The sequence below is a fragment of the Argiope bruennichi genome, chromosome X1 (assembly GCF_947563725.1).
Source record: "Argiope bruennichi chromosome X1, qqArgBrue1.1, whole genome shotgun sequence".
NCBI lineage: Eukaryota > Metazoa > Arthropoda > Arachnida > Araneae > Araneidae > Argiope > Argiope bruennichi.
In genome coordinates, this window is record NC_079162.1 from 35,605,376 (window position 1) to 35,633,054 (window position 27,679).

Genomic DNA, 27,679 nt, shown 5'->3' on the forward strand with positions numbered 1-27,679 from the left:
TGATTGTAATCTGCAAATTTTGAATAGCGCTCATATATCATTTCATTCGAAAAAGCGCTCTGTGAATTTTCATTCAGAATAGCCTTCTATGAATTTTCATTCAGAATAGCGCTCATATATCATTTCATTCGGAAAAGCGCTCTGTGAAGTTTCATTCAGAAAAGCCCTCTATGAATTTTCACTCAGAATAGCGCTCATATATCATTTCATTCGGAAAAGCGCTCTGTGAAGTTTCATTCAGAAAAGCCCTCTATGAATTTTCACTCAGAATAGCGCTCTATGAAGTTTCATTCAGAAGAGCGGTCTATGAAGTTTCATTCAGAATAGACCTCTGTGAATTTTCATTCAGAATAGTTTCATTCAGAATAGTACTCTATGAATTTTCATTCAGAATAGCGCTCTATGAATTTTCATTCAGAATAGCCCTCTATGAATTTTCATTTAGAATAGCCCTCTATGAATTTTCACTCAGAATAGCGCTCTATGAAGTTTCATTCAGAAGAGCGGTCTATGAAGTTTCATTCAGAATAGACCTCTGTGAATTTTCATTCAGAATAGCCCTCTATGGATTTTCATTCAGAATAGCGCTCTATGAATTTTCATTCAGAATAGCCCTCTATGAATTTTCATTTAGAATAGCCCTCTATGAATTTTCATTCAGAATAGCGCTCTATGAAGTTTCATTCAGAATAGCCCTCTATGAAGTTTCATTTAGAATAGCACTCATATATCAAATTTTATTCGATTAGCTCAAAGTAGTTTTGAGTTTTCGTGTTCACAGACGAGCTGAGAGATCTATATAAATAATTCTAAACATATGTTTTTAGAACTCAGGGAAGTTTGAAGACGGGGAAATCGTCAAATTCTCGAGTTTTATTTTTTATTTATTTATTTTTATTTATTTATTTATTTTTGACATTTGCAGTACTTTTTCTAAACTTCGTTCACGCGAAAATAAAAAATAAAAAGTACGAAATCTACCCTTTTTTGGAGCAGGAACTAGTTAATCTTTTTTGTTTTTTTTATACTAAAATTATATGCCCTTTTCTTTTTTCCTTCACCTTGAAAAGTGATGTTATATTACATTTTTCTATTACAGTTCATTGATAATGATTTTTCATATCGGCATGATAAGATAAGGCTGTAGAACTGAGAACTAAAATACAGTGCCAGTCTCAAGACTAAAATTATTCTCGAATTGATCGTCGTTAGATAATTTCTGAATTCGAAAATGGATGCTGAAGTTATCGTTGTAGGAGCCGGAATAAGTGGTGAATTTTTTATTTAAATGTTATATTTTTTATACCTTAATCTTTTTTAAAAATCGTGAAATTAATTTAATTTTCTTTGGCTTCTGCTTAAAATGTCCATCAAATTATTGAAGTTTTTTTTCTTTCTAATTTCTATGGACTTTAATTTAACTTGTATTTGTTCAATGTTTGTAAAGACAGAATTTTATAATCGATTTTCATTTACTTTCTGATGAACTATAGCTCTGAGAAATTAAAAAAATCGCATAAAATTGTATTGATCTTTTCTCGCATCAATACAAATTTTAATACCCTTAGAACTTAATTATCATTTAATTTCTTCATTTTTACTGCATTATGACTAGTTAACAGAGGTGTCATTTGGTTGCGACTTTGATAAAAAAGATTATAAAACTTCATTATATTTATATTAATGATTTATAAAATATTTCATATCTAAGAAGAATAAAATAATAAACTGTTAAAATACGATTTTTTTATTGTATCAAAAGATTGAATGTATATTTTTCTTAAATCAGAAATATGGAGATGAAAACAAAATTGTAAAAGCGTGTGGGACTTTAAAGAGAGCATGTCACAACGAGTATGACGAGAAGAAAATTTCTTAAAAATATAATAGTAAATAATAAATAGCATTAATAATAAATACAAAATATAAATAGCATTAATAATAAATACAAAATATAAATAGCATTCATTAAAAATATATTACCAATGCAATTTAAGTTGAATTTTATTTAAAGTAATTCTGTCAGCATCTCACATTTTTTCCATTTTGTTTTGATATTCCCAGTTTTGATTTTAAAAAATATTTTCATTTTTTTTTAGTACGCTAAAAAAGGCAAGTATTCAAAAACTTCTTCATTTTTTTATTTATTTTCTGTTAAAATAGCTTATTTGAAATTTTAATTAGTTATTGTGATGTTCTAGTCTTAAAAATTATATCAGCATAGTTTTTTTTTTCTTTGTAGTTTATTATTACTGTTATTTTATTTTTTCCGACTCTTACTTTAAAGTATTTATATCAAGATTAACATTAAAAAATTCTTTTTTTTTTTTTTTGAAAAGCGATTGTAATTTCTAGCAACCACAAAAAATAAAGAACCTGTATTTATTTTATCTGAATTTTCTATTTCATCAGAACATAGCAACCCATTTTCGCACATTTTTTTCAATGCATTGTATTCAAATTTTATATATATATATATTGTACATGATTCGATAAGAACAATGGCAGTGCTCTCTAAAAGCTGTTGCATTCTTGATTAGCAAACAATATTTTTTCACTTTATCGTAAGAAATGATTTAAACATTTGAAAGGGAATCGTGATGAATATAGAAATCTTTTTTCATGTGACATCACAATCACGTCACAAATTCACGTGACATCATAATTATGTAACTGCGCATGTCATAAAATATTGTTACGACTTCTTAGACTATAAATTGCTGTCTAAAATTTACATTGACGCACAACTCTTGCAAAATATCCAGTTAATTCCAAAATTAAATAGAATGTTCCAAATGCAATTCCGAAAATAACGTTCATTATGGAATATCCCATGCACTTAGTCCGTATTTCCCATGCAACGACTCATCGGTTGTGATAAATTTGATCCTTTGCAATCAGTATGTCAAGAAAGAAGCCAGTTCCTGATGAATTTCCTTTCCATACTCAAACAAGAAGGTGTCTCCAAACTATATCCAGAGTATGTTAAATTGCCACTTATACCTTTAAACATGTGTTGAGCTACATGCAAAATTATGAATTACCTGCCACCGTACATTGTAAAGCAAGCTCATTTTCAACCGTATCGTAACTCCTTTATATACATTTCAGCATGCCTCAAATAATTAGATTTCCTTTAAGAAATATAAATGCCGTTGAAAAAAAATTCTCCTTTAATCAACATGCCTATCGCGTCAGAAATAAAACCTCGATCACTATTGAACGCTGATTTTCCATAGGTACGCATCCGAACTCATTGGGTGATCTAAGATCGATTTCATTTCTTGGTGATTATTCTGAAAGATATCTACCAACCCTGATATCTGAAAACATCTGCTTTTCAATCGGACACCTAAAATTGAGATATAGTTTATTTTGCCATATATGTCAAAATTAAAATTATATAATGCATATAATCGTTTTCTTCACAATATGTTAGTAAAAAAGCAATCATCTCTCCGTCTACTTTAGTTGCCATGGTGTTACAAAAAAGTAGTACGCATATTTAATTCCCTAAATATTGCACTTAAGCAAATAATTTCAGTTACAAAGTTTCTTTAAATTAGGGAGGAAGCTGTATGGAAACACTTAGTCTTACGTAGAAGTTAATAGCAAAAAAGTTTTTAAAAAATTAATTTTTTTTACTGAAAATGAAAAAAAGTGTCAACTAGTAAAATGTTTTTGTAGCATGCATTTATGCACAAAACAGTTTCACGTTGCTGAGGTACGCTTATTTTTAAATTTACAGGGGCTTAAACTAAATTTAGAGGAAAAAATTTATGTAAGAAATACAAATTTAGTCAATGCAAAAAACTGTCATCAGCAAATATTTATGTAGCAGTTAATCGTTCAATCATCGTGCATTCAAAGATATTTGCAAACCAAGCATAATAGTACTCCCTTTAATTGATCGATAGTAGCAACTTCGACTTTATCAGGAAGAAAAAAGAAATTTGAGGAACTGAACATTTAAAATAACCGAGAGAAGTACGAGAATTCAGAATAAGAAAATAAAATTCTTTGATTACAATTTTGTGCATTTTGAAAGAATTACATATTTTAATAACAAGGAACGTTTAGAAATGTTGATTACTTAAGCTATATATAATTACAATGCTGTGGCCTAGTTGCAAAACAAACAAACATCATTTTTCTGAATTTTTCCGTCATACTTCTAAAAAGTGTGCTTCTGAACGATAGAAGCATGCTTCTATCGATAATATTGATAATAATAATAATAAACTACAAAATCGTTACTGTCGGGGAGGAACAGGGAATATGAGACGTCAAAAAATGAGACAGAAACTGACGGCTTATTTTTCACGTTACTGTCTTAGTAGACTACGAGCAGTCAACTCAGAATTCAAGATTCAGAAAACGACAGTGTAGAGAGTTTTTATACTGGCAGCCATACAGCAGTCGTGGAATCCATTGACTGTTACAACAGTTACATAGGCAGCTACACGATCGGCATCTAAAATTTTACAACAGAATTCCGCTGAGATTCCACAGAGAAAAGTCACATCCTTCTTTTCTAAACAATGTCAATAGGAACTGACGAATGTCACTTTAATCGAGAATAAAAAGCATTATTCTCCAGGACGATCCATTTGGAAATGTAAAAACCATTCTTCGGGCAAGAATGTTTAGTCAAAGGCAAATCTTTGAATGTGTGGTGTGGTACTTTTTAAAACTCATTGGTTAATCCTATTTTTTACAGGATTATATTAAATACTACTGATATATTCAGTTAGTTTTCATTGACATTATGCCTTGTCCAAGGAATGAATTGCATTTGCCGGTAAATTCAAAAAGTCTTCTTTTATGTCACAACTAATGAACTGAATCGGATATTCAAAAATATTATTAAAATAATGTATCTTTGTATAAATGCCGAAGAATTTGTTTTTAATTTCTGGTTCTGTCCAATAATTATTTTAATATGCATATTAACCTTAAGAATTAAAGGGGAAAATTCAATCAAACACCGGTCAGAAGTATGGAAAAATTTTCTAAGTAAAAAAAAAAAAATGCCTTTGAATATCTTAAAAAATGTGCAGAGAAAAGCATGAAACTTTGCGTTTGAAATTGAATCAATGAACTAGCGAGTGAAAACATTTCATTCATTGTCGCTTTTTCGCTATGGAAGCCACAAAAATTTTCCTATTGTAATTTTTCATTATCACCTTCTACCAAAGTTAAAGTATTTTCATACATTTTGGTACTTTAATTAATAAAACTTTGCATATCGAAATAAACGCCTAATTGCAATCGAAATGGAAATAAATGCTTCTTCCACCTTTTTGGGACAGCCTGTATTTTATATTGTGTCAAAGGCAAACTGAGTCTAACTAAACCAACACCCAAAAACTTAATACGGTTGAAGTATTTAGCTTCAAGCGTTCAGGATTGTGAAAGCGCCGTCTGATTCATTAAACACACATTCTATAGCACATTAAATCTGAGGCTTTATATTATAGTTTTCTATTAATTATACCATTAAAAGTATATGGAAACTTTGCGAATGGGATGTCAACTTATACGTCGTTCTTTCATCAGATTGTTTTTCCAAAAAAAAAAAAAAAAAAAAAAAAATCAAGTTTCCATAAGTACTCGTGTGAGTTCAAGGTATAAGATTTATCTTCTTAATCAACTTAAAAATGCGATATCTAGTAAAAAGCAAAAATACGGATTCTGTTATTTTTCCTGGGAATAAATCAACAATTTTAATGTGGTTTTGTGTTGAATACGATAGTTTTTATCTTATTTATGGTTTATCAAATACCTCAACATAACACTAGTGGAGAATACAATTATATTTTATTTATTTGAAGAAGTTGGGAAAATATATGCTGGCTAATTGAATAATTTCATCTTATTTAACAATTTATCATCATACATACCTTTATCATCTAGCGATAGAAATTATCCTTGAAGGATGATAAATGAATATAAAGCTTATTAAACTTATTAATGAATGAATAGTCAACCATTTTAAATAATACAAACTGACTGATAAAATATTAATTAATAAATATTTTAATAACTTGAAGGAGGATTTTTTCCTCACTTTGAATTTTTTGCTTTAGATAATATATCTACTCCAGCGTTATAGTGTATTAAAATAAAACTTTAGTATCATATTACTAAAAAAAATAGGTGATGGTTCTAATATTAGTATAATTTAGCAAACCAAGCCCGTGTGTCATAATAAAAGGGTCTTGTATCTCTTGCAATAGTCAAAGCACTTTCAGCATCAAAGTCTTTCCAGAAATAAGATTCTGAATTAATTGCAATGTATGGGATTGTTTACCTTTTTGAGCAACTCTGAGGGGAAACTGGCTTACATTTGTGCTGAGCCAGTTTGTTTGAAGAAAATCAGGAAAACCAGTAAAAACAAGTCAAACAGTAGATTGTAATTCATTGCTAAAATTCACATATGTCTACCAATTTAAGAGTACTTCTATTTAGAATTATCGTCTAATGACTGAATGCGCAACATTCTTCCTCCAATTCATACGCTTCAGTGCTGATTTTACAATCTAATCTCTGGCAGTTTATCAAAAATATTTTATATTCTGAATTAAAATGATTAAAGCTACTGCTGCATAAGTATTAAAACCTAAAAGTGATATAAATAAATTGAAGTATAAGAGATAATTACAGTTCCTTGAAAAATTAGAATTGTTACTTATATTGTTTGGAAAAGCAAAGAATATTTAATGTCAACCATTTGTAAAATCCTTACATTTTTTCAAGGAACGCATATGCTATCGTTTTTGCACTAAATAATCTTTTTTTTATGTAAGTAGTATGAAAGATCCATTATTTATACTTCAAATGGTATTTTCAATTTTTCTTCGGCTAATTTTACTTCAATCACCTGTATATCTCAAATTTTAAAGTCCCTGCACATTCTTATTTGCAGTTTTTTTACGTAACACTTTTTTTGTAAATTTCCAAGGACCTATTACATAGTTAAGTAAGGCTATCGATCGTCGCAGTAAAGAATAACTGGTATGTTCAGTCTGTAATCACAACATTTTTCATAAAAACTTTTATTTAAAAATATAATAACGGTTTTTTTTGTTGTTGTTGTTGTTTTTTGCGGCTTCAGGCGATTAAATGCTTCTCATTTAATGGTGAGGAAATACATTTCATTAGGAATTTTAATTGGGTATATAAGAAAATGTTCTTAAGGAACTCCTAATAAATAATACTTTTTAAATTACTTTGTTGGATAGCAGAAAAATATTGAAAATAACTCTTATCAAAGGAATAACAATTGAGTCATTGAAATAATCTTATTTTTAGTCTTTTTGGTCTCGTTATAATACCGCTTTTGGTGTTATAGTTTAAAAAAATATTTTAACACAGAATATTTCTTAAATTCAAAATCTTCACAGTAAATTCCTTTAAAAAAAATATTAACAAGCTATTTAATTTATTTTAATTTGAATGTTAGTTTATAACAAGACCCACTTTATTGATCCTATATTTTTATAAATGTTATAAGGCACTTTTATTAATTTTAAGTAGTACGAAATGTTTACTAGTAAGGCATACATCCCTTAATTATATCGCCTGTTTTATATTAATGTTTTTTAGGTCTTTGTGCCGCAAAATGGCTGAAAGAATCAGGAGTGAGCGTTCTTGTGCTGGAAGCCATGAATCGTGTTGGTGGACGAACACTCACAAAATGGGTATATATTCTCTTCCAATTTTTAAATATTAAATTGTTTTAAATGTTAATAATATTTTAACATATTGTGCTCATTCAAATGATTTTGTTCAGCAAGAAAAGAAATTACTTTATGTGAGAAAAAAAGCTCTTCATATCGAGTAACGGCGCAAAACAAGTATAAAAAATGATTAAATAGTTTTTTAAAGTTCGAATCTTATAAGCACATGCAAAATTGAAGAACAGGTAAAATCATAATGAGTGCATGCGAAATTGAGGGGTGTTATAGTGAAAATAAACGGCCTGCTAGAAACTGCCACTAGGTCACGTTTATTTGGCTTATAGTTTATTGCAATAAGTTAACGAGTGACAAGAGATTGATCTGGAATCTAACCACAGTTTCTTATTTCTAACAACTTAATATTAAAAAATGCAGTAATTCTAAATAAGAAATTACTCCATGACTACCAGTGGAAAACTGCAAATTTATCCAAAAATCCCTCAAGAAATTTTTATATGTCACTTAACACACTAAACACTGTATGCCAAAAAGCACTCATGCCATGTTGGCTGATTCACTCAAGCAGACGGGCTTGCCGCAAAATGGCTGAAAGAATCAGGAGTGAGCGTTCTTGTGCTGGAAGCCATGAATCGTGTTGGTGGACGAACACTCACAAAATGGGTATATATTCTCTTCCAATTTTTAAATATTAAATTGTTTTAAATGTTAATAATATTTTAACATATTGTGCTCATTCAAATGATTTTGTTCAGCAAGAAAAGAAATTACTTTATGTGAGAAAAAAAGCTCTTCATATCGAGTAACGGCGCAAAACAAGTATAAAAAATGATTAAATAGTTTTTTAAAGTTCGAATCTTATAAGCACATGCAAAATTGAAGAACAGGTAAAATCATAATGAGTGCATGCGAAATTGAGGGGTGTTATAGTGAAAATAAACGGCCTGCTAGAAACTGCCACTAGGTCATCGTGAACAATAATATGATGCAGAAATGAGACCCAGTATATTATCAGCATCCTTAGATCTTTCGTAATTTGGCTTTTAGTCAAGAATATGAAAATCTAATTTTCTTAAAAATAATCAACTAGTTGATGAACTAGTTGATTTAAACAAGGTATACATATTAGCAACATCAACGAAATAGTTTTGGAGCTGTACGGCATGAAATAGCGTCACAAGCACTTCTATATCATAATTTAGAATTGGGAAATCTAACTTTTAAATTGCTTCGTGAATTAATTTCCCTAATTTAGACAGGTGCACAACAAACTGTATATTTTCGGTTGAAAGCCACTATTAAATAAAATTTATTTCAGTAGAAATAATATATTTAATGGAAGTCGCTGCTTGTGGTTTTAATTTTATGGATTGATTTCGATGTTATGAAAAATTGTGGAATTCTCGGAAAAGTACATCACAGCTATTAAGAGGAAAAGTTTGGAAACATTTTAATCCTCCTGATTGGCACTGGTTGAATTGAATCTCCATCTTATCACCTTTAATTACAGTTCTAGGTCCTTTTCTTGTGCTGAGAATAGCAGGACCGTATGTTGGCCTTTGCAAGAGCACATTGCAAAGTTCGGGCAGTTTCTCAAAGTCTTCGAAGGTTTTTATGATAAATTCCTAAGCAGGTTAAACACTTCCCCTAACGCACCAGGAAGCAATCACTACCTGTCTCAATTGTTTATTTTAAAAATTTTGAAACTTCTTAATATTACTAGAATCGAAAACCCAGATTTGAGAATTATACATCATGATTGTTCTTATTCTGAATTGAAAAATCTTGTTGAATTTCGCACTCATATTTGGCGAGGGCATTTTTAATATATCTATCAAGCGTTATTTTTGCTTCTAGAAATATTATTAGGAATTTATATTCCTTTTCTCAGAGAAAGAATTGCTAAAATTTGAATTTGATCAAGCGCGAGGATTTATTTTACTAATTAGGAGGCAGAGGCACGCGCATTTATTCAGGTTAACTTTAATTTTATAAGCTTTCTTGGCATACATATCGCATTAAAAGGAATCTTTAGATGCAACATGAATCCATTCCTCATACGAAACATTCGTTAACAGGAGCAATTTCCTTTTTATGTAGAGTATAGCATCTATTGAAAACGTTTATTTGGCTTATAGTTTATTGCAATAAGTTAACGAGTGACAAGAGATTGATCTGGAATCTAACCACAGTTTCTTATTTCTAACAACTTAATATTAAAAAATGCAGTAATTCTAAATAAGAAATTACTCCACGACTACCAGTGGAAAACTGCAAATTTATCCAAAAATCCCTCAAGAAATTTTTATATGTCACTTAACACACTAAACACTGTATGCCAAAAAGCACTCATGCCATGTTGGCTGATTCACTCAAGCAGACGGGCACCTGTGTTGATGCTTCCCATGCACTAAAAAATAAATTTCTTTATTGTTGAATAAGTAAGTTAATGTTATTAATAGAAAGTCAGCAAATGTTTTGTTTTTCAGATATTTGAACCTTTCAAAATTCCAATAGCAAGTAAAAGTGGTCTTATATCTGAATAATTATTTTATAGGATCCCAAAGTTAATTACGTTGACTTAGGAGGATCATATGTTGGGCCAACTCAAGATCACTTGTTTCGTTTAACAAAAGAACTTGGCGTGGATACCTATAAGATAAATCAAGATCTAAAGTGCCTCTTTTATAGAAATGTAAGTGGAGCACTCATTGAAAACCTTTCTTTTATTATATATTATTACATTACATGTTGTTGTTTTCTGCATACTTATGGGAGCAATTATCTTCATTTTTATAATTTTATAACTTCTCTCCCACTTTTTTTTTTGATGCAGCAATAAATATTTACTTAAACATTTATTTCCTTTTCTTAGGGGCGACGGCTGCTCCATGATTCAACAGAGTTCCCTTATGAGAGAAATCCTTTTGTTAACATGGAGATGAATAACATAATTAGACTTATTGATAAAATGGGAGAGGAGGTAAGAATTATTGTGAAAGATCGTTTTAACAATATCTTGGTGGAAGTAATTTCTACCTGAAATAAAATGGCCATCCGTTGTTAAGTGGTAAAAAAAATACAGCTAAGTATTAAATTAAATAAAAGGCAGTTATTTTATTTCATATTATAACAAACAGAAATCAATGCCAGTTGAAAAAACAAAATGTTATTTATTTTATGCATAATGACCCTTTATAGATATTGTAACGAATTATGTCTCGAAATGCAAATGCTACATCATTCTATCAACATCATAAATGAAATACTAATGATATCGCATAACGTTATTTTAGAAATAAGATTTCCAAAAATTCAGACCAATGAAATATTAATAACTCAGAAATTAAAAGGGCATGTTGCATTCCATCACAAATGCATAAATTGGTAATCGAAAGTTTGTCAGAATGCCGATCAACGGAATTTTCGAGTTTAATTAAATCTCTAAAGAGGATTTCTGCAAGATGATTTTTCTGCTCTGTGATTGTAGTTGTTTGCAAAGAAAGACGTCTTAAAAATCTACCTTGTATTTTACTCCTCATTTAAGTCCCACTACGAATACTTCATGCACCATTTAACCCAATGTATCCAGGATTTAAAGAACCTGCTTTTAAAACAATCATCAGTGTTGCTTTGTGGTTTAAAGAAACGGGGATTATTGCAAGTTGATTCAAGCGAAACAGTTGTACGGTACTAACTCGTAGAGTGCACAATTCTAAATCGTGGGTTATACTCAAGAAATTTGCAGACGTGGAATAACTGGTTCAACTTCATTATGAGCTCAGTAGATTCATTCTTAAATTTGGTATTGGACATTCTATAAATAAATGAGGAAAACTAGATCGACTTAAGCTGTTTAACTGACTCAACCTACACCACTGAACATTTAAATCTCATTAACAAAATCAAAAAATATGTCGTCGAATGCAGCGACAGTTAATTGTCATCACGGAAATTGGAAAAATCACTTTATATAAACATTCACCAAATTTTTACACACGGCCTTAACATTGGAAACATATCAGTAGCTATTTAATGTTTTCTTTGGTAATTTGGTCTTAATAACCTTTCATTCTCTGCGATGCCGGCATAAATAGAATCGACAACGGTATATGGTGTCATAGTCGTTGATATATACTCAGGAGGGTCCAACAATTATCTCAGGACTAAAATTTGGAGTATAAATTCCAAAATTTTTATACAACTTTTTACTTTTATACAACATGCTTTTAATCCACTTTCATTCTATCTAGTTCCCCCATGAAACTGCATTCTTTACATTTTTTGGAATCTGTGTATAGTTTTGATGATGACGATGTCGTGTCCGCGTTACCACGGGAAGGGGGTGCAGTAGCTTCTGAGGGTAAAGACCCCTGAGTACCCGAAGGCAGAAGTCTGACTTCTAGCTCATATGAAGGTGAAACTCACACATTCGCTTGCACAACCCCTTTTTACAGGGGGGCGCATTCACGCACCTCACAGATAGAACAGAGATGAAGAACAACCATGCCTGAACCGGGACTCTAACCCAGGATGCTCAGATCACGGGGAAGACGCGCTACCCCTATGCCAGGAAGCCGGCTGTGTATAGTTTTGAGTATGGAATTTAATTTAAGAAATAAAAACTTTAAAAAAAGTTCACATTACGATCCTTAGATAGGAAAATATCGTTTAACAATATACAGTATGTGCAGCTTTAACAATAATTTATCACTCCTTTAAAAATAGTTTTTAGGCTGGAATTAATGGGATAGTTTTAGTGATTAAGAAAATAGGTATTGGGGTATGATTATTATACTCTCTATATAAATAAGAATAAGAAATAAATGATGAATAAATCAGCAATTAAGTTTTATTATGATGCCTTTTTTCTATCCTTTTAATTCTGTTTTTTCTGTATTTACATTTTTTTTAAAAATCTCCCTTTTGTGTATTTTTGAATTTAAAAAAATAAATATATATCAAGTGAATATAAAGCAAATGAAAAAGTACAACAATACAAATATTAATATGGGAATGTCAATGGAATACAAAATTTAATTAAAAGAACGAACTGTTTTTACTTTTTAGATACCTGCAAATGCTCCTTGGGATGCACCTCATGCGGAAGAATGGGATTTGATGACATACCAAGATTTTTTAAAGAAGCATTGTTGGACAAAGTAATTGACTATTTTCTTTTAACTGCAACGTTTTTAATCTAACACTTTTTTTATTTAAAACTTTTTAATCTGATAGAAAAACCTCCTGTTCCTGTACAATTAATATCATAAAAATAATTAATTCTCGAAATGTAATACAGACTAATTGGTAGCAGTACCTTTAGGTCATAATTATGAAGAAAAAAGTTACAAAAAAGGCTATATAAAAAGTTAATTAATCACTTATTATGAAATGCAATCTGTTTCATATTGATGACATGAAATAATATTTAAGCGATTACAGAAATTAAATCTCTCAACAGAGTTAGTTATTGCTTTGTGGCACTAGATTCAACCCATGATTATTTTTAAAATGAGAATACTGGGAGTAAACATATTCATCTTTTTACGCACTGATGATAAGCATATCACTTGAACAATCAGTGTATACTCAAAAAGATTCCATCTTCATCAACATAAATATATTCATCAACATAAATGTATTCAACATAAATATATATATTAACTTGTTCCACAACTTAGGTATTGAGACTTGATCAATAAAATAATATCTGAAATCAGCGATTCTTTAACTTGGGAGTCAAGAATCGTAAACCAGTACCAAATGTATTCCATTTCTTACGGCTAAGATTGAAATGTTATCTTAAGTAAATGGCCAAAAAGAGATCATATGGATAAGGTTTTGAAAAATGACATTGAGGACATAATGAATATCCTATAGATTATATTAGAAATTCATTCTCATTTTTTTTGTTGCTATTGTTGCTGTTGGATCAAATTGTATGTACAATGGTGATCGACTTAATAATTTTGATCCGTGGTCAAATCAAGACAAGTAAACAAAAGCCGGCGAATCACTCTTTGAAATTCCTATCAGATTGATATTTATCATCTGTTTTTGCCATCTATCAACTATTGGATCAACATATTTTATCAGCTTATTCCACTGGATGTTATTAGACATTGAAATAGAATAACGAAACTATTTTTTAATATTTTACCATTCAAATTTTTTCTTCTTCTAGACGAGCGCATCGATTTTTTAGAGAACTCTGTACTACTCTCATCGCATCAGAGCAATACGAAGCATCGCTACTGATGGTTTTGTGGTATATAAAACAGTGTGGCGGAATGAAAAGAATAGTTTGTACCACAAATGGTGCCCAAGTAAGTGCAATAAAATTAAGTATGAAAACTAATATCAGTAATACAGATATTTTATCTTAACATCCCCCCCCCAAAAAAAAAATTAGATGATTTAAAAATAAATATTGAGATTATTAAAACAGCCTAAATTCTATATGTCTTCAAATGTTTGTGGTATTAAATTAAAAATTATCACCAAATTATAATTTCGGCTTGATCTAATATTATTTCATTTTCCAAGAGCAAAATATGTCTTCAAATTTTCAAATAATATTAAAAATACAAATATATCTTTATGCTATCGAATTATACATTAAGTTCATTGTTATTCCAACCTAAATCTGATACATATTTAAAAAGATGATTATCATGCAGTATATTTTATAATCAAAAGACGTTTCATCCGAATTTCATTGTTAATATCACTCTTTCAAATAATTAATGATTTTCCAATTTAAATATATAAAAGCACTTAATTACTCTGCTTAATAGTACTATACAGAGTTATTAGGGTAATACAGAGTTATTCAGGGAACTTAATGATATTAAATCCATAAGCGAAGGAAGCAAAGAGATGGAAATTTCTCAACCAAAGGTTAGTTGTGTGCTTAACATGAATGCCTTCTATTCTCCAAGATATGCAAGATCGACTTGTTAAAGCAGTAAGTTAATAATCAGAGATTAGTTACTAGCGGCAAGGAATGGACTGTCAATGGACTGTTTGCAGATAATAAATGGAACTTACAGGTGATTATCAAAATAATGGAAACACCTTAGATTTATATAGAATCTTTTATTAGTTTGGTGTAGGACCGCCTGGGCATGTAATACAGCTTGTATTCACCCAGGAATTGATTCATCCAAGTGTTGAGTAGTGTTTAGAGGAATATTGTACCATTCTTCCTGGAGATATTGTGAAAGTTCTGTGAGGGATGCGGTGGAGGATATTGATTCCCTATTGAACGCTCTAAAATAGACCATAACGGTTCAATTATATTGAGATCGGGTGACTGTGCGGGGCAAGTCAAATGATTAACTTCATCCTCGAGTTCATCAAACCATGATTGAACAAGTCTCGCTGTATGGATAGATGCATTATCATCCTGGAAAATTCCATCTATTGCAGGAAACAAAGTTTGCATCATTGGATGGACCTGGTCAGCTAAATTTTCTCTATACTTCTCCCCAGTGATCCTTCCTTTCAGGGTTACTATTGGTCCAACAGAAAACCACGACATAGCTGCCATGTCGTGTTATTCTGCTGGACCAACATAACATAGCATAACTGATAGATCCACCTCCATTCTTGAAAGTTGGAAGGAGACAATCACGATCATATGCTTGTGCAGGTGTCCTCCAAACGTGCACCCGTCCGTCTGTTGTAGGGAAAAGTATGAAACTCGATTCGTCAGACCATATTACTTTCTTCCACTTATAAATCGACCAGGTTTTTTGAGTGTGACTCCACTGTAGACGGCGTTTACCATTAACATCTGTGACAAGTGGAATCGCTGCTCTGCCATAAATGTCCTGTTTATGAAAGTGCCTTCTACTGTAATTACTGAAACTGGAGAATCCAGATGGGTATTGAGCTCAGCGGTCACTTTTGCTGCAGTTGTTCGCTTTTTAGACATTACAATCCGCTTCAATACCCGTCGGTCTCTTTCACTAAGCTTCTCTTTCCGCCCACTATTTTGCTTTGCCGAACTTGCGTTGCCGCGTTGTGTGTATTTTGTCATGACTTTAGACACCGTACCTCTAGAAACTCCTAAAAGTTAGGATGTTTCGGTCAAATTTGCTCTAGCTGAACGGGTTCCTACAACTTAACCTCTTTGAAAATCTGTGAGGTCCGAAATTTTAAGCTCTTGAAAAAACTCCACAAATTGAAGAACTTTAAAAAAGCTAACACATACTACCAGAATATATATATTGCCATTTATAAAAAAAACTGGTGGCTGTTATTATATTTTAATGCTTACGAAGCACATTCAAAAATGCTGCTTTTATTCGCAGGTGTTTTCATTATTTTGATAGCCACCTGTATGTTAAATGTATAGAATAAAACTTCCCTCTATCCAGTGGCATCCTATATCTATATCTATTGTACATTATAAATAAATATGCTAAATCTGCGCCTTTTTTGAATAACAGTTTAGATTATCTACGTGTAAGCTTTCACAGTTTAAGAAATATGCATCATATAAACGGGACATTTCACCCTTTTTCCCGTTCATGAGAAATCTTTCCGATTACTAAAAATTTAAACATCCAATAGATTTTTCTAAAAATTGATATCATACGTAACAACTATATCTTTTCTTCAATATTTATGAATGCTTAACATTTTTTCTAGGAGCGAAAATTTCGTGGTGGATCCCAACAAATTAGTGAGAAAATAGCTGAGAGACTGGGAGGTACATGTATCTTTCAATTATCAGAATGTTACATGGGAATATTTTAATTCTTTTTCTGCTAAGCATTTAATATAAAGGTATTTCTTATTAATTGCTTGATTTTTATTGTAGATGGCGTCGTTCTTACAAATAGTCCCGTAGTTGGTATAAATCAAGAATCAAAGGAATTTGTTTTAGTGAAAACCCTATCAGGGAAAGAATATAAGGTAAATAAATGCATTTTTCTTTCCTTTTTTTTCCTTTCTTCATTAATATAAAGTAAATCATCGTAAATGTTATTTCTTCTCTTTTTAATAATGTCTTAAACTAACATAATTGAATCTAAATTTCGAAACATAATTTTTTAATGAACAAGCGAGTTTGCGTGAAGAAGCAAGACTGTATATTAAATTGGAGGGAAAATATATCATTTTATCTTAAATTAAAATACAAGATTCTTCATTATATTAGTGGACAAGATCCCTACTTATTTTGATGCTTACAATGATATATGATTTGATATAGATTTTTTTTCGCTTCTAGACAAAATATGTCATTCTAGCCTGTCCTCCTGGACTGCAACAGAAGATCCATTTCACTCCACAACTACCTCCATTACGAAATCAACTTATGCAAAGAATGCCTATGGGGACAGTTCTTAAATTCATTTTATACTACAAAACGCCTTTCTGGAAAGAAAAAGGTTGCTTACTTTTCTTAAATCTAAAATGTGTGTGTTTAAATATATATCATGCAACTTCAAACGTATATTGCATTTCTTTATATCGAAGAAACAACATTATATCTTTAATTATCAATAACCCTTTTTGGATTCATTGATTAGAAAATTAAAAATATTAATAGTTTCGTCAATACAGTATATCATATTACACACAATATATGAATAAAAGTTACTAGACACTTTCTGATTTACATTTTATTTTAATTTCTCTTGAAAGCTACGCTATTCCATATGTAAAATACCCATGTTCAGCAATAAATTTTGTTAGTGACTTTATAAAATTTCAATAATGTTTTGATAAAGAATATCTAAGAATTCATTTATTTTCAAATATTTACATGATATCAGGATTACTTAATATATGAATTTTTGAAACATTTACTGGATTTAAAATTAAGTACTTTCACTCCCGTTTCTTTTTATTTGTAAAAATTTTAACTAAAAAAATGCATTATCGTTGTAATTCACCTTAGTTACTTCACTCATAAAAAATATGTTGATCAAAACTGGAGTGCTATCTAAAGAAATTCATTTAAAAACACACCATTTTGACCTTAGTTAAATAAACAATCATCTAGCAGACCACTGGCCAAACCAGTTTTGAGAATTCGAGATTTTACTGTTGGTCTTCTTACTCATAATATCTTCATGATTTTTAAAATTAGTTAAAGTTTTTTTTAAGTGAAATATTTTAATAAGTTACGAAAATTTGTTTGAAATAAATGAAAGAATTATAAATTACTCTTGTTTTTAGATAGTAGTCTGTAAATCGAATGATCAGTTTCAATGTAACACTGATTTATGTTTAGTTATCTAGAGTTAATATCGATTCATTTACAACATTCAAACAAGCAAGAAAAATCAGAAATTTTTTGAAATAATGCATAATTTATGCTTGTAAATCGTTGACTGGATACCAGGTCTAGAGAAGGTTATTATAACATCACGTAAATTTTTTGATGAATGTTTCTTGTTTTTATTTTTAGGGTTATGTGGAGCTAGTATGATTGTAGGAGATAGCGATCATCCAGTGTTTTATTCACTGGATGATACCAAACCAGATGGAACTTTTCCTGCTATTATAGGGTTAGTAGTCATCTTCCTAGATTGCAGAACATCATATTTAATTTTACATAAACCTTTCACTTGCTTCAATAATTAATTTTATTTAATAATATGTTACGGTTTTGTTGTCAAGTTTGAGAAACATTCGTCGACTATTAAAAGGCTTAACAAATGAGCACTGTATAGGATAGTGATAAAAAATGAAGTTTTAATGCTAAAGCACTCATTATATCTTTCTATAACACCCCATTTGACAAATCAGCAATTAGAAAATTTATAAAAATCCTAATGCATACCTGATATTATTGAGAATAAAAGAGATTAAAAACAGTAAGTGCCAAGTTTTGTGCCAGTGGAAATTTATAGGAATAAAAGGCTTAGTTAAATATTAGAATTTAGCTTCTAATACTAAGTCAAAAGAATTAAGACCAATGTCGTAGCAACAAATAGTAATATTCAGAGCAAAACTCAGTTTTTTATGACACTCTTGCGAGATTTGGATGGTGGTGATCTATATCCCTTTATCTCTACAATGCTACCTCATTCAATGAGAATGAGAATACTTATTTGGGTCCAAGGACCAATTAAATTCTTGATAAGCATATTCGAATTACGAATTTTGGTTGATTGTCTAAATATTCAATTAGTTGTTCTTACATTTTTTAAGAATTAGTTGACAGGATTCCATGACTGTTCAAGCTCCACTAGTCTTTCTGTTAGATTAGTAATATTGTTAACTTTTAAATAGGCCAGCCTGTTGGACATTGCTTTTAAAATTTCGATATAAAAAATTCTCCACGTCCTTTCTTTGTCTATAAAAATCAGCAGTGGAAAGAGTAACAGACAGTAAATGTCTTTCAGTGTACCTTCCATTTCGTGTCCTTAACATTATATAAATAATCATAAAAGTAATAATCATAGGGGGATGAAGCAATGTTATGTTATGTCTTTCAGTTTGGTGAGAAATATGTGTGCTCATACGTAATGAATATATAAAATGCACAATATAACAAGAAGTTTTATCTTTCCTTTGAAAATTTTGTAGTTTAAAAATTTCAGATTGAAATATTGTCTTAGTGATGTATTTTTTTTTAATATTTTTTTTTAAATTGCACTTTTCTACGTTTTATAACTTTGGAATTTTCATATTTATGTAACGAACAAATTCTGAAATATGAATTTTGATCGTAATGACAAGTGGCAATTTTAATTTAGCTTAAGTATAAATGAATTACAATTCGATATTTTATGGCGTAAAAGCAGATATGCCCATGATATATCAAATTTAATGTTCGGAACAACTTCTATAGAATTTGATAATTTATTTTTGAGGGTTTCTTTTTTTTTATTTTAATAATAACACTTTCTCTGTTTGTGCTTCACTACTTAGAATAACATATTATTTAAATCAAATATATAATACTAGTTACTTATTTTACCTTTTCAGATTTATTGCTGCTGATAAATGCAGAAAAATGTGCAATATGAGCCCTGAAGAACGCAAAAATGAGATTACACGAAGTTTAGAACAAGCAACAGGGTATCCCGAATTTAAAAAGGTATTCATGAATTTATAGCAATGCACATTAAATATGCATATAAATCATTTTATCAAAAAAAACAGTATTTTTAAACCATTTTATTAAACAAAGTTGAGCATGACATTCCATTTAGTATTGTTAAAAAAACAAGGGCTCAAACTAGTATCATTTTTTTTTCAAAACTAAACAAGTGTTCGTTTATATGTCAGAAATATGTATGTCTCTTATTCTTTTTTATTTTTAGAGAAACACACTTTTTGGTACATTTTATTTAAGTTCTTCGTCTATCAAACCTCAAAAACCTCCGAAACTATTTCAGTATTTTTCAAATGTAAACGAATTAAGCCATTTTCCGCAGCACATTTGAAAGACTGGTCAACAGTTCTGAAGACCATTGGAAGAAGCAGCTGTGTGACTCGTGAGAACTAATATCATCCACTACAAATGCGTGCAATTTATGCTGATAGCACAGGATTACAGGGATTCAAAACGTTCCTCAAGGAGGAGGTCTCAATTCATGGATGCTTCATAAGAATAAGGAAATGGATTACTTATCATTCCTGGTGTCAAATTATCTGTCAAAACATCACTTCGGCAATTATGGAGCCAGTTTATTTCGCCAATCTTTCCCAATGTTCCTTTTTCTTTCGATGAAGAATTTGCTTAAGGGCAACGATTCTTAAATTCTGAAGTAGTGCAACGACGAGGCAAAACACGTGGTTGAAAAAGGAGATTTCTAATCCGAATTTGCATCCTAATATGATAGCAGAAATGTATTATTGCTTTGAAGAAAACACCAAATACACATTTTATCTCTGTTCATTCTTCCTTATTGAAATATTGAATATAACGGAACAATTTAAACACAGAAACATAAAGTTAGAGAAAGAAACATGCAATTAAATGATAGCAATGTTTTCCATTGTCAAGGGAAAATATCCGAGACATCCATTTCTTTATTATAATTCACTGAGAATTTCATTTCTTAAGCAAAAATTTGATGTAACGAAGAACCACATGTAATGCAATTTTTCCCAAAGTAGTAATTTTTAAATATGTAACATTAGTGGAAAACTAACATAATAACTAGTGAGCACCTTTATCTGTTTTAATTCTGGAATATAATATTTTGGAATTATTGTGAAGCAATGGAAACATTTAAAATGAACATAGATTAAAAGAAATTGACCTAAAAAGTATGCTAAGACGGAAGTGGTTTGTTTCTCCCAGATAAAGGGAAAAGTTTTTAATAGATTATTACATTCAAACGGAAAAGCAATTCCACTCTTAAGATTTAATGTTTTAATAACGATTTTATCCTATTTGTGATGTCCTAATTGATTTTATTATTGATTTATTATTTACGATCTGATAAAGAATAAACTTGTTTGAATGAGGCAAAATTTGCGCAACGTTCTATCTGGCGTTTGTTGGTTGATAATGCCCTAGTTTTAAATTATGCAAAAAGTATGCATCATTTACAGAATTATTCGTTTACGATCGCAAAATCAACAACATTCATTTTAATAAAATCGATGAAAGTTTCGGACATTTCTGTAAGGGCAGACCATTTAATTTTGAAATAAAGGGTTTAATTAAATTTAAGGGTTTTACCCTCATTCTACTAAGCATCTGAAACAGGCAAAATATAAAATAATTTCTACTATCTCCATAGAGATTTATAAACCAGTGCAGATTTTTCACCTTATGCAGATTGTCCTGAATTTTTTTAAAATTCACATTCACAATTTTTCGGGATAATCTGTATGGGGCTAGGGAGAAATTATTTCATATTTTTTAGTCCATTTTAAAAATATGGTATATTCACTTTTTTTATTTAGATATTAACGGATCTAAAGTGATTGCACATATTTCAAGACCTGATGAAAGATTTATTACTTTTCATAAATCAAAAAATTGCTTGTACTTCCAAATAATTTCATTTGCCATTTCCATTAATTTTTAAAATTGGATTGCAAATATTAGTAAAATTACATTGAAATTTGATTTCAAATATGTACCTTAAATATTCAGTTCTATTGATGAACGAAATGATGTGTCGTTGTAACTCGGCTAGATAGATCATTGTGATTACTTATTTATCAATAAAAAAAATTTGAAAAATGAAGCTACGAAATATTTATTATAAATTTTGTTGCATGAATTTATGTTGCTAAGTTACAAAAATAATCGTTTTGAGCCGCATGTTTGATCAATGTCTTCTAAATGCTTATGTGTTGTTTCTCTATTTCCCCTGTCTAGTTGCGAGAAGAAAAAAATCCCTTAGTGGCCTTCACCTTTCCGATATAATTTAAGAAATTCAAAAAATTCGTAAAAGCAAGACAAAACACTTTACTATACTAGAATCATTTTCACTGGGAAGATATTTTTCAATATTACAAATTATGAAAAAATCGCTCATACGATAATACTTTCGAAAACTTGACACAAGAAAACAGTGTCAGAAGAATAAATTTTCACTTAACTATTTATTTTTATCTAAATGTCATTATTCTGATGAATTCAAGAAAGCTTCATTTACAGTTTTATTCACCTAGTCTTCGTCTTGCATGATGTAACGTATACGAAACCGGCCTTAAATGCTCGAATTCGATCAATTGTCAATATTGGTTAGTTCATGATATACCGAAAGTCATCAGCACTTTTATGTTTATGCCAGGTGTTAAATATGTCTGGAGTAGATAGCAGTTCTAGGAAAATTCTTACCACAGTTTCAATATCGTGAGAGTGATAAAGCAGCTAACTAAACATTTGCCATCAGCAAGGACCGGTAGAGTGCATTTAAAGGCTGAATATCAAATGGGTTTTCTGAAGATGACTTTACCTCAAAAAATAACTTGGTTCGGAGAAGAAAAATTTTATTTTCTTGTCTGCCAGCTATGTTACTGGACTTTCATACATTTGTTACACATTATTAAAAAATCATATTGTAGTATTTTTTATTTTATTTATTTATTTATTTTTTTGTAATGGAATAAGATTTTTTTTTTTTTTTTTTTTTGTATTTGACAGGTGATCCATTATGAAGAAAAAAACTGGATGGAAGAGCAATATGTTGGTGGATGCTATACAGCAATGTTTCCTCCTGGCTTTCTAACTAGATACGGAAGGTATAATTGCCTTGCACTTTTATATATTTAAAATTTTAGTGTGGGGAATCGATCTTATTTTTCCCAGTATAATTCAACAAGGTATAAAACATACCTCTTAATTTATTTATTTTCATATCTTTATCTAAATAAAAACATTTCAATACATACAAGTAAAGTAATTCAGGGATAAAAATTTGTGGATCTAAGTTATATAATTTGCCCCGCTTATTAAAAAAACGTAATTTATGCAGAAATGAATCATTTTTATGTTCTTACCTGTAATTTTCCTCAAGATTTTAATCGTTATTAAAATTATATATATTTTCCCATATATGAACATAAATAGATGAGATATTTTCTAGAAATATTTGTGTCTTGCCTGATATATCTTTTAAAATTGGATTAAAAAGAGATGGGCAACATTTTATGATGTCTCCAATCAACAAGTTATGGAAATCATAGGATGTCATCTAAGATCTCGATAATTTATTATTATTTTTTCAGCAATTGAAGTGTGAAAGATCTGCTTCATATAAACGAGTGCATCTGTTTAGAGGAAACTTAAATAATAATGAGCAAAAGGACGCGGACCCTGAAAGGACGCGGTTGTAATAAATACTACCGAGTTAACATCTTCTGTCTTATCAAAATGTATACTTCTGATGTCCCTTGATGCTGATTTTATAATCATCACTTTATGATGGTGTCAATAAAGTATTATCTCAATTCAGTTGCCTTCATATATTCGACGACTCAAAAACCGTTAAAAAAGTTGGCGAATTTGACGAAGTGCCACCTTATTTTATTGATATGAAAACGATTTATCTGTGGAAGTTATCTCTTTCAAGAAGACGCATTCCATTTATGTAGGAAATGATAACTCTATTTCTTTTTTATAACTGTTTTGGTTTCGCTTTCCGTGCCGTTATGTGTTTGCACTTGCTTTGGATAATAAATTTCATAAATGTAATTGTACTTAATACCTAATTTTTTCTTAAAAAATAAAATAAAATGTACTTATCCACTTGAATCGAAGATCAGCTTTGAAATATGTGATGGGCTTTTAAAACATGTTTTTTTCCATCAATTCCGAACTTCTACCACTTCACTTCGTATTATTAAACTGCTATAAAATAAATATTAATTAATTTAGTTAAATTATGGTCCCTTTTTGAAGTACTCAAAAACTGAAATTTTAATAAAGGTTTCTGTTTTCTGATAATCTGAATTTTTATCTATTTAAAATTTTCTTTAATGTTTGTGTGTTAAGTATAAAATTTTCCGTGTTCTAATGTATATATAATATCTTTGAATATTTTAAAGGAGAAAGATGATATCATAATTTTAATTAAAATTTCAGAGTTCTAAGAACCCCTATAGACAGATTATACTTCGCTGGCACTGAAACATCCATAAATTGGTCGGGCTATATGAATGGCGCTGTAGAAGCCGGAGAAAGGGCTGCACGAGAAGTACTTTGTAGAATGGAAAAAATAACTCCAGACAAAATTTGGATAAAAGAACCAGAATCTCAGGTTTGTAGATTTCCCATATTAGATGCAGTACATGGGAGACCAAGCTTCGCTCCGCATGTTTGTTTGTTTTTCTTTCCAAAATTGTGTTTCTTTGGAGAAAATATTTAGATACGAACACATACTGATGATATATGAATATTTTTCGATCTTACCTATATATGAACAGGTAATCTATATAAAAAAATTATGAATGCATTTAGTTTAACATGTTATACGTAGTGGTTAACACAATAAAAGCATTGTTGCTATTGAAAGCGACGGATTCGTATCCAGATAATGTCATATAGCAAAATCTCACAAAATTTTGAGGTACCAGTAGGTTATCATCCTATGCCAACAGTGCAAGTAACACAAAAAAATTACGAGATGATGGTATACGGCATTGTCAACAAAAGAGCAGATAGAAAAAGGTTCTAATAGTTAGCTATAAAAAATGATTTTTTTTTGTGTGCGTAAAATCGATCTTTTTCAGGAAAATCACCTGTAGAGGTAAACTTAAAATGCAAAACCTTATCTAAATAGAAAATTCGATCCAAATCATTACAGATGTTTCCAAGATACACGAAATGAATTTATATATATACAAGAATTGTTCGTTTAAAGTTATAAGACTTTCCATACTTTGCCCTCCCCCCCCCCAAAAAAAATGCGATATTTTTACTGAAAATTTGTAAAAAGTCAGCTTTTATGCGTCATTTGTTTGTTAAAACGTTGGCTACAGCTGATGCCATTTGACTCATGGCTGTTTTTCACTATGATATTTGCATTACTCCTTCTCTGCTATAGTTAAGAGATAGCAGACAAGTGCCAGTCTAATTAGGTAGAAAATGAGGGTGGCAGACATAGTCAAGAGAAGAAATCTTGACATCATTTCAAACAACCTAAAAAATACCGTTTAAGAAATTGCAACACAATTTCAAAATTCAAAAAATACAATGAATCGTGATAAATTTCGCTGTTCAATACTTTTTCTTAATTTTTTAATTCAATGCTTCAGAAAGCATACTTTTATTAGAATATTTAACTATAATTTATTCGCAAAATTATATATATATATATATATATATATATATATATATATATATATATATATATATATATATATATATATATATATATATATATATATATATATATATATATATATATATTTGTTTTGCGAATAAATTATAATTCATATTTTCACAACATCTAGATTAATAGCTTTTATGGCTCATACTCTATTTATATTCTGTATTTAGAAATATAAAATATTTTATGAACTTATGAACTTATCATAGATGAATAACTCTAGTCCTTGCACTGTGCCTATTCATTAGCATGCCATTCAGATCAGATAATTGGTGTTTAGTGAATGCTGTTTAACCTTTAAAAAAGTTTTAACAAGTTTCAATGTCAATTGATTTTAGTAAAATGGCTAAATTGTCAACGTAGAATATTGTTTTAATATTTTGCGGCGCTTGCATGAAAGAATTAGTCAAACATGATCGACCTAATTTGTGATGAAGTAACTCATGAGCTTAGCAAATGCACCTGTTCCTCGTGCAATTATTATTACACCTGCTCTTAGTGCTATTATTGTTCGAGAATTTAAAAGAAAAAAATAGAACAAAAACAGCCGGAATATCATTTTATCATCGTGTGAATTTTCTTATTTCTATGGTTGAAATTGCATTTTCGTGATCACTGCTCTGAATCTATTAATGCAATAAAAAAATTCACTACGAACCATGAGGGGTTTTCTTGAAAATGATTTTATGGGATGTTTTGAGGAAATGTAAGAAACATTAGTAAAAGTGTATTGCAGTCGAAGAAGATAGCTTTGAAAGTGATGTTATAAATATTGACGAAAGGAATGTATTTTTTATAACAGCATTCTCAACATGTTTTGATCCCAGTAGTATAAAGCAATATGCGAAAATATAAATAAATTTTCATTCACTACGTATGAAGACAAATATTTCATTCACTTTTTTTTATTATTATTATTTTTATTTTTAGGATGTACCCGCATTCCCTTTTGAAGATACTTTTGGAGAGAAATACACGCCATCCGTTCCAGGCTTCTTAAAGTTTGTAACAATCACAAGCCTCTTAGGGGCAGCAACATTTGCTTTCATAAATTATCCTAAATGTTTTCCAAGTTTGTAACAATCACAAACCTCTTAGGGACAGCAACATTTGCTAAACATTATCCTAAATGTTTTCCAAAATCAATTCCGAAATAGTTTAAAAAGATTATTAATTGATTGAAAAATGGATGATGGAATGTAATTTTCTTTATTATAAGATTTCAACGATAATTATAAGATTTAATATTTTCCAACATTTACTATCAATGTGTGATTGTCTCAATAACTGTAAAACTGAAACAATATTTCTTGAAGATGTAATTGAGTGATAAAGTTTGCATTTTGCTAAAATGATTTTTATGTGTTTAGATAATTTTGCCCAAATGTGGTATGTTTAGCAGTATCAATAAAATCATTTGTAACATCCAATTATTATATGTTTCTCTCTTCTTATTATTGATAAGATTTAGAGGCTTCAATTCTAAATAACCATGGATTTTCTTTCTTCATAAAACTGTGGTAATTATAGAGACATATTTAGGTCATAACATGGCTGTTATGTCGTTTTAAATTTGAAAGCCATTTTCAATAATTCTAACTCCCACGATTAATTAATTTATACAAAGTCAAAGCAAAACACATACATGTACACACTATAAAAGCGTAGTGCAATTCCTCATCTTAAGAGGATGAAAAATGTCCCAAGATTTATAGTTATTGTTCGGACGATCCCATTTTCGAGAAAGTCAATGTCAAAAATGATAACACAACATGCGAAATATTTAAAAACAGCCTTACTTAAAATATGGGGATTTTAGTTCATATTCTCATAGTTTAAATCCTCAGAAAACATGAGGATTTCTTATGGGGCCCTAGGAAAGAATTGATGCATTGAAGCGCATTTACAATGGAATAATAATTAGTAGTTCGTCTTTATGCTGCTTACATATTTGTTAAAACCTTATTGCTAAACAAGGTACAATTTACCTTTTCACAGATGCACACAATCATCCCTTGGCATACAAGGCGGTAAATTAGGTCTTTTTCCCCGATGAGCATTGTGTTCCATAATTATATTCCCTGCCTTTTTCAAGAAAGAGACCGAGAAAAGCATTATGGGATATCGGACGTTTACACAGACAGTCTATTTTCACAAACTGAAGTCTATTTTGTTAAGGAGACATCAACATTGTCACATTCAATCAATTTC

General features: G+C 30.0%; 1 protein-coding gene across 1 annotated transcript; it reads left to right on the forward strand.

The window, feature by feature from the left end:
* Positions 1 to 1,156: 1,156 nt before the first annotated feature.
* On the forward strand, positions 1,157 to 26,901 carry LOC129959089 (amine oxidase [flavin-containing]-like). The gene is made up of 14 exons (XM_056071896.1): positions 1,157 to 1,271; positions 7,609 to 7,703; positions 10,258 to 10,395; positions 10,576 to 10,683; positions 12,771 to 12,862; positions 13,888 to 14,029; positions 16,362 to 16,422; positions 16,534 to 16,628; positions 16,945 to 17,104; positions 18,130 to 18,229; positions 19,656 to 19,767; positions 22,783 to 22,880; positions 24,223 to 24,397; positions 26,399 to 26,901. Exons 1-14 carry the CDS (start codon positions 1,232 to 1,234, stop codon positions 26,546 to 26,548), a joined length of 1,566 nt encoding a protein of 521 aa, XP_055927871.1. The 5' UTR covers positions 1,157 to 1,231; the 3' UTR covers positions 26,549 to 26,901.
* The last annotated feature ends 778 nt before the right edge of the window (positions 26,902 to 27,679 follow it).